The sequence below is a fragment of the Austrofundulus limnaeus genome, unplaced genomic scaffold, assembly GCF_001266775.1.
Source record: "Austrofundulus limnaeus strain Quisiro unplaced genomic scaffold, Austrofundulus_limnaeus-1.0 Scaffold38, whole genome shotgun sequence".
Classification (NCBI taxonomy): domain Eukaryota; kingdom Metazoa; phylum Chordata; class Actinopteri; order Cyprinodontiformes; family Rivulidae; genus Austrofundulus; species Austrofundulus limnaeus.
Genome location: NW_013952440.1, coordinates 2620756 through 2629330, shown reverse-complemented (window position 1 = coordinate 2629330; position 8575 = coordinate 2620756). Strand labels below are relative to the sequence as shown.

The 8575-nt window shown below is 38.9% G+C and overlaps 2 protein-coding genes across 2 annotated transcripts in view; one reads left to right on the top strand and one right to left on the bottom strand.

Annotated features, from left to right (window-relative positions):
• Positions 1-4026, top strand: part of LOC106516538 (nuclear body protein SP140-like protein) — a 13531-nt gene extending 9505 nt beyond the window's left edge. The window contains exons 12-16 of the mRNA XM_014006945.1: positions 1217-1350; positions 1599-1692; positions 1773-1847; positions 2050-2193; positions 3338-4026. Coding sequence (XP_013862399.1) covers positions 1217-1350; positions 1599-1692; positions 1773-1847; positions 2050-2193; positions 3338-3424 — 534 coding nt within the window. The 3' untranslated portion in view covers positions 3425-4026. The remainder of the gene's footprint in view (positions 1-1216; positions 1351-1598; positions 1693-1772; positions 1848-2049; positions 2194-3337) is intronic.
• Positions 4027-4132: 106 nt separating this feature from the next.
• ccdc97 (coiled-coil domain containing 97) overlaps positions 4133-8575 on the bottom strand; it is an 8581-nt gene continuing 4138 nt past the window's right edge. Inside the window, exons 5-7 of the mRNA XM_014006948.1 lie at positions 8040-8229; positions 7816-7939; positions 4133-4342 (exon numbers count right to left, since the gene is read on the bottom strand). Coding sequence (XP_013862402.1) covers positions 4210-4342; positions 7816-7939; positions 8040-8229 — 447 coding nt within the window. The 3' untranslated portion in view covers positions 4133-4209. The remainder of the gene's footprint in view (positions 4343-7815; positions 7940-8039; positions 8230-8575) is intronic.

Genomic DNA, 8575 nt, shown 5'->3' with positions numbered 1-8575 from the left:
GTCATAACGTAGCGCGTTAAATCTAACTGTGCACATCACTGAAGAGTTGTTTACTACTCAGCGATGGTGAAAATGGGATGGTTTTTGTTTTTACGTCTGACCATATAAGCAGCTGAAACACACCACCCGCCGCCAGTTGTTCCAACAATAACGTTAGCATGCTATGCACTTAACGGTGCGAGGAAACGTGTCCCCAGGTAAACAGCGGCTGTGACGAAATGTTTGCAGGCTATTTACACCAGTATTCAGAAAAGTCATATCATAACAAAAATGAAAACCGGTTTTCGGTACAAAACGGTATACCGCCCAGCACTACTGCAAAGATATCTTTATATTCTGTTTGGGTCATATTTTTCAACCTGTTCAGTTTTCTCTATTTTCTATGATGTTTTCTGAACTYTTGCGTCAAATTATTTTTGATGGAACTGCCAAATAAGATCTGGACTTACCAACTACAATTTACCCCTAATTTACATTACTTGCGTTCCGTCTCCGCTCCGCTGCGCAGGTCGCAGCTGTGTGTTTCAAGTCCAGTTTACATTATCTCCGGTCCGGTCCGGTCCGACAGACGTACAGGAAGCAGATCACGCGATAAATTCAGTGATAAGTGTGGAAGTCACAGCAAAAAATCATTAATTCTGTGAAAGACGCACTCCAAACACAGCTGAAAAACAACGATATAAAGGCTTTAGCCGTGCGCAGCCAGTGTAAACACTCTCATTGATTAGAATGGGTGCGTATTTGCTGCGGAGGTCGCAGCGGAGCGGAGACGGAGACGGAACGTAAGTAATGTAAATTGGGGGTTAGTCATCTTCGTTCTCCTCTGGTTCTGCGTCAGACTCTGGCTCCAACATGTAAGGCTGGATGGATAAGACTTCTGTTGTCTTATTTTAAATAATTTGCAAATAAAAAGTTTCTGTGCTGCTTTATAATCATAAACCTCAATATCAGGGGGGGGGGGCTCGTTTGGATTTAAAGAGACAGCCTCAAAATGAGTTGATCTGAGACACAGAAAAGGTTCCATTTTAAATAGACCCCAACTGATTGATTTAAAAGTGAAAAAGGAAGGATTTAAAAGCTTGATAAGTCTCCTTTTGGTTATACAACAAACTGGTGTTTCTTACAATGAGTTGCATCATTAATCTGGATTTTAATAAATTAGGTGTCATGATACTGTGCTTTAATGATTGCTGGCATGGCTTGGTTGTTTTGCTAGGAGCGTCAGCAAAACGATGATGAGTGCTCCAGTTGTAAAATGGAAGGAGAGGARAAGTTGGTCGTGTGTAATTACTGCCCAAGATCGTTCCACAAGAGATGCCACGTGCCTCATATAGAAGACACACTTCTAAAGTGAGTGTTGATGGAAACTAAGCAGACATACAAAATCAAGAGACTGTGTGCAACGTTGTTTTCATGATTTGACCAAGACAGTTGTAATCTAGTCCTTTTATCATAGTTTACAACTTCAGACTGCAAAGGTGGTGGGTGCAAAACTCTTTAATTCTGAATAGGGTAAATAGGTTCTCTTAACATTACCTGATCAAGAATAAAATTGACAAATGAGTTTGTTTGAATCAATATTTCTTTTGTGTGTGTAGTAATGACAAAGAATGGAAGTGCACGTTCTGCACTTTTAAAGCCAACCAGAAGACTGAAGCTGTCATGGCRCATCCAATTTCTCAACACAAGTTGGTCAGCATCAGTCTGTCTTTCTTGGTCCGTCGGGTCTGTCTCACTGTCCCTCACCCCGTCTTGTTCCTCTTCATCGACAGGAGTGCCAGTATCTCCTCATGTATCTGTGCAGTGCTGACGAAGAGCAAAAGTTTTCCACAAACCGCAGCTTTAACGTAGGTCACTTTTATCCCTACTTTATGTACTGATCTAATTTAAAGGGACAGTTCAATCAACTTTGAAGGGATTTTCTTGTAAAAAGTTTGTGTAAAACCCAAACTTCTGCCCTAATTAAAGCTATTTGTCAGAACATCCCTCTAAAAAAAATGACCACGCTCTCTTTAATGGAAAAAAATCTGCTGTGCTTCATTCCAACAGATAGAAAGCTTCTCCAGTTTTGTTAAAACTCCGATGTGGCTGGACAACATAGCCAAGAGACTCCAGAGGAACCAGTACCAGATTGTTGGCGAGTTTGTGTCTGATGTTCAGTTCATTTTCACTGAGTGTGCAAAAATCAACCAGGCAAGAAATAATTCAGTTATATATTTACTTGTTTTCCTCAACAAAACTAAAATAGCTAAATGTGCTAAATACAGAAAACACATGGCCAAACTTTATGGTTTGAAAGCTTCTTTGAATCTGTCTACCAAAATCCCTGTTTTACTCTTGTAGCTCATCGCTCCCCTCAGATACAGCTTGGAGCATTTTTTAAACTCTTCTTTGGTGATGTTTCTGAACTCAAAGTGTAAATTAGTCATTTGTTACATAATGTCTAGATTTGTGAACTTGCAGTGAAAGAGTCAGCAAGTTTATTGATTTGTATTTAATGCAGTATGACAGAGTATTAGTACCAGACTAATATCATTTTTTAAAATTACAAGAATAATCATAATATTGCAAGAATAAGGCCACAAGAATAAAGTTGTACAAGAATATAATTGAAATAATGAGTCATAAAGTCATAATATTACTAGAATAAAGTTGTATGAGAATGAAATTGAAATATCATAAATATAGACATGTTAGACACAATATTACCAGAAGAAAGCTGTTGAGAAAAAGCTCTGATAGTTATTAAGATCTAACATGACCAGCTCGGCCCAACAGCAGCCACTGTTCCTCTCAGTTGTGTAATCAACAGGTAAGATAAAGTGCTGATAGTTTTGTACTTCAACAGACAGTAACTATTGAAACTTTATTCTGCTGTTTTTGACTAAATTATCATGATGTTATGACTTTACTCTGAAACCATGACTACAGTCTCTTATTATGACATTATAGTCTGGCCCTAATATTCCATTGTAAATGCAAAACAGGTTGAACAACCTGGAATAAAATTCTCTGGGGCTGCACAATTTTTCTGCAACTCTCCCACACTTTTTTGTAAGGGAAGGTAATTTCTTATTTTCTACTCAAATGAAATTCCAGTTGCACTACTTACACTTACTTTGAAAGAGCATTACTAAATGTACCTTTATGAGGCTGTCTTCATAAAAGTTGAGGATTTATTCCAATTTTCTGTGACCTATGTTTTGTTTTTTGACTATATATATATTTTTTTCTTTTTAAATCACACTGTAAGATTCTGATCCAGGTATTCTTTTTAAGAAGTTCACTTTATTTTTAGTAAAGATTTTAACATGAGGTTTTTTTTTCTTTTTTTCAGAACAATGTTGAAGTCTTTTCTATGAATGAACATCTGAAACAATTATTTGATCAAGAATTTAGGAAGGCCTTCAACATCCACAACTAAACTGCAGACAGATGTCCAASAGTGGCTTCCTTACTCCTATAGAAATTGGTTGGCTGTTGTGACGGGGTTTCTCTTCATCATGGAAATCATTCTGCAGTCATTCACCATCGTCATCTTCTGTGGGCGTTTTATTATTATTATTATTTTTGCATTTATGAGTTCACCAGTGTGTTCTTTCTTTGTCAAGATGTACCAAACTCTAGATTTTGCCACTCCAAATATTGTAGCAGTTTCTCAGATGGGTTTTTGGCCAGTAGGATCAGTACTTTGACTCAAATAGTGAAACTGAATACTTTGTCCCAATACCACTCCAAATTGTAGCTCAATGACTGTAAACTGGACTGACTTAAAGACAGTTTTGTTTGCTAGGATTGTGTTACTGAGGTGACCATCTTGAATCAATTGTTGATGTACATCCACTGATCACGTCCTTAAAGTTTTATTAAACTGTCCACTGGTTCAAGAGATGCTTTGCTAACAGTACACAGGCAAAAACATAACCGTCCTGCCTTAGTCTTCAACAGCAGGCAATCATAAGATCTAGAAATGCAACTACTGCTTTATTTAACAGATTCACAGTATAATAAAATTATTGTTTAGCAGCTGGTTTAGTTTCTGTAAGTTTTGACCAGTAAAAGGAAAACTTGTACAAAACTTTTTTTTTCCTGGTTGTGTTCAGTCATGTGCAAAAATCCAAAAAACTCCAAAAAATAGACAACACGTTTTTATTTTATACATCGCTATTTACACAATAACAAAAATGAGTTGTTACTAATAATAACACACTATTCCATCATGTTCTCTTCCTCCTCATCTTTTTCCATGTCATCCTCCTCCTCATCTTCATCGAAGTACTTATCCTCTGCGTCTCTGCTGACGATGTCCAAGTTGTCATAGTCGGGGTTGTTGTCCACCTCACTGTAACACAAACATGAGCAACACTTCAAACACTATAGCAGGCTGGTTTTACATATATTTTAATTTAGTTAATTTTGTCGTTTCAGTAGTTTCTGCCTCTATCAGGGCTAATAGTTATACTTTACTAAACAGGTACTCTACTGAATAAACCACTGATTGAGTATTCAGATGTATTTAAGCTACTCAAGTTCCCCATTTTCTCCTGCTACACCAGCAAAAGATCAGGGCAGGTATTTCTTTACAAACAAAGAAGAAAAATTATCTTAAACTCTTCTACCTTTAACCAGAGATATAAGACGACAGGATGTTTGGGACAGGGTTCATAAAACTGACACTTTGTGCTCTGCCTGCCTGAACACGACTTCCTGTTCTCTGAAAATCTTGACCTTTTGTTTCACTGATTCAGCTTAAAGTGTAACTTACCCCCCTGTAAAAAGATAACTCCGCCCCAAGGCGAAATTTGAAAAATGCATCAAAGTGGGTAGGGGAAGGGGGGTTAGAGAGCGGAGGTGTGGCCAGGACGAGAGAACGTGACAGGCAGCTAGCATTAGCATAATGGATGCTACATGGAAAGTGACCACAGTATCACAGACAGTTACATCTGAACGTCTGAGGTGGAGGATTTTCACCCCACACCAGCCTCAGACAGAGGAGGAGGAGCGCTCCGACAGCCTGACAGAAAAAAAAAATAAAAGCACACAGCTGCTCACATGATCGCTAGTTTAAATCAGGAATAAAAGTAGTTTACCTGTATAAAGTGCCCAAAAATCCATAAATTTAGCAGAAAATCCTAACAAAGACAAACCGAGCCCTGAGAGTCTTCAGCGGTGACATAAATATGTCTCATACCCCTTAAACTCATCCAATTTTGAGGTGTGAATAATTCTTTGAGGCACTATGTTTGCTGTGAACCCAGAGCCACACAGCTTCCTGTTTGACTTCTTTCTAAGTCTGCACTCCAGTTTGTGTAGGATGGGTCAAGAAGTAGGGCTGGGCGGTATGACCTCAAATTCATATCACGGTATAAATTGAACCCCTTCACGGTAACTGTATATATCGCGGTAGAAAATTATCATAAAAAGTAAAGATAATGTAATTTTTAGAGCATTTTTTTGCAGATAACTGTAATCTTAATCAAACCCAGCATTTTTGCTTTAATATCTGCCTGCCAAACAATGAGCTTCTCCCTGCTGAATTTATCAGCTGCTGCTCTGCTGCRYGCTCATCTTCATCATCAGGACAGAAGCCGACGTTACATTAGCAGGATGGATTTACGACTGAACGAACGTCCACGTCTTTTTTTTAAATCATCTCTGTGAGTAACAATACTTTAAAGAACAAGTTTTTTCTCCGACAATTGGGTGTGGAAAAACTACAGTTGTTAAAGCTTCGCTCTGCAGGACGTGCAGCGAGAGGAGAGGAGAGGAAGAGATTATGATCCCGTGACACGACGTAACTTTTCTTCAGCGGGAGGAGGATATTTTGAGGATTTATTTTCTCTATACGTGTTTTAAAACACTAGAATTTCTTCATTATATTTCARACTCCTCCTGCTCAGTTGTCTCTGCACTCGCAGCCCTGTTCACACAGGTGCGATGATGTAATGACGATATGACGGTAGAGCATAAATTTCTACCGTAGGCCAACTTCATACCATTTCTACCGTCTACTGCATATACTGCGCAGCGCTATCAAGAAGTCCCACCTGCATCTTTATGTGATTCTAAAAGTTGACTTTGTTTAAGGGGAATTCCATTTCAGTCAGTGATGAATCAAAGTTTTTCTAAAAAAAAAAAAGGACTACCCTAAAATAATTTTACTGCAAAGTCTTATCTGCTTTTCTTCCATTTGATACAATTCCAAACATTTGGTCTTTTTGTTATTTTTCTCCACATTATATTCTCTCTTCCTCTCCAACACATAATGTATTGAAATGACCGATCCCAGCCTTTTTCAAAGTACTTGTACTCGTTCAAAATGCAGATACCCAGAATCAATATTCTTTGGTGTGGACTTTGACATGCCACCTCCATCAGACTGCAGTGTGAATGCTTTATGCCGTCAACAATACCCACAAGCGCAGTCATCCAGGACATGGAAAATTAAAAGGAGGAAGACAAAGCAACTAAACTTCTGCAGCTGAAGATATGTGGAGTTACTAGATTTGAATAGAATGACTCGAGGTTGGTGTCATTATTATTATTTAGATCAATCCATAAATCCCCACCTCACTGATGAGATGACTGTTCAGACTGTACTCGCTTTGACATCAGATAAATATCTCATCTAATACCAGGCTCTAAATAAAAGAAATGTGCTTTTTAAATCATTGTGTAATGTTTAAGTTCTACCGGTGCATACCCAAACTGAAAAAGTGGCATCGGGACACCTCTAGGTTGTGTCCAAATTCAGGGGCTACGTCCTTCGAAAGACCCAGCCTACCTGATCAACGTAAGCTGGGTCCTTTGTCGACTGCGAAGGTCGGAAGAAAGAGGCCACAAAGGCAATACGTGAAAAACTAAGGGACGCCCATTACGAGCTCGATTTTTGACTAGAATATTAAAAGAAAAAAAAACATGTCTATACAAATGACAAAAGCCCAACAACACAACTGCTTTAAACTTTCAATTTTTGTTCAGACAAATTTCACTTTAAAAATGTACTCCTTTCTCTTGCATTGTCCACCATTACATGCAAAATATTCTCTCAGTTGGCCCACAGTGCATCTTGGGAAAAGGTGGGCTGGGAAGGATCCACCAAATCTGTTCCTCAAATTAGGAAACAGGTTACCACCAGTGGTGGGCAGCACTAATCTAAATATTAGTCGCATTAAACCTAAAGCACTAACTCATATATTTAGGTCCCCTAATTCTAAAGCACTAAGACACCGAAAATTTTAGCAAAAGCTTATTCTAAAGCACTAACATAACCCAGGTGACACATGAAACATTCTTCAGAGTCAACATGAGACAATATTTACTGTGTGCAGAATATTGTCACTTAGTGCCCTTGGTGGGTCAAATGGGAGTCACCCGCAGGCCATATTTGGCCCGCGGGCCTTGAATTTGACACACGTGACCTTGTAGATAAGTGACACACATATGAACAAAATAGTACGCACTCACAGAGCATGAACACCAAAAAGTTTTGCTGACAATTTTTTCAATGTTTTTTTGTTATAAATCTTGAATTTCCCTATTATTATTATTATTATTATTATTATTATTATTATTATTATTATTATTATTATGAAAGTGTTTAAATAAAAGTATATTGTTGTATTTCTGTCAAAAAGGTCCAAATGTTCTGCTCCCTGAGGCCATTTTCAGCCACAAATTGTCAACACTTATATGAGTACTGATAGAAACTAGAACAGCTGTTAGACGTGCTGAAGGCAGAAACCATGCCACCCCGTCTCTGCAGCTGCTGGTTGTTTACCATGTAGAGTGTGAATAAGTGCAGTTGTTGCTGACCTGTAGTTAAAGTCTTTGTCTCTTCCATCTAAGAAGCGTTGGTGCATCTGGCTGATAAACTCCTCTCTGAGCAGAGCCTTTTCTTCTGTGGTCGGCTCCCATTCTTTCTGCTGAACTCTGACAGCTACACGATGAGAGCAGAGCAGAAGTGACACAACTGCAGATCAAAAACAGTTTTCTTTTCCTTTTTTTTTTTAGAATATCCAGTCAACTTAACCCCTCACCATCATCTTCCTCCTCCTCGTCCTCCTCCTCCTCTTGCGCAGCATCCTCTCTCTCCTGCTCCCGCTGCAGGCGGCTCTGGATGAGTCTCTCCTGGTAGGAATTCAGCAGCAGGTGGGCAAGCCCCGCTGTGCCTCCCCCTGATCCCTCCTCTGCACCACCCAACATGGCCTCCTGGGAGCGCTCCAGCACCTGAAACAATGATTTAACACAAACCAAATCAGTACATTTTTAAATTTAGCTCCACAATGTAAATATAATAATTTAACTTTGCGCTGACAACAATCTGGACTGTCCTTTTCCTCTTTGGGCTGGAGCACACAACGTCCATGATTTACAAAAGCAATTTGAAATGTGGACTCTTGTAGATGTAGCAATGGACTGTGTTCACTGACAATGGTTTTAATTAATAATTTTTAAACTAAAAGTTTAAAAATATATTACACGGACGGGGCCATTTTATTTACACGCAAAGCATTCTGGGCAAATGATGATGTCAACTAGGTCCTCGGTGCGAGGCTGCTAGTGAGCTATATCC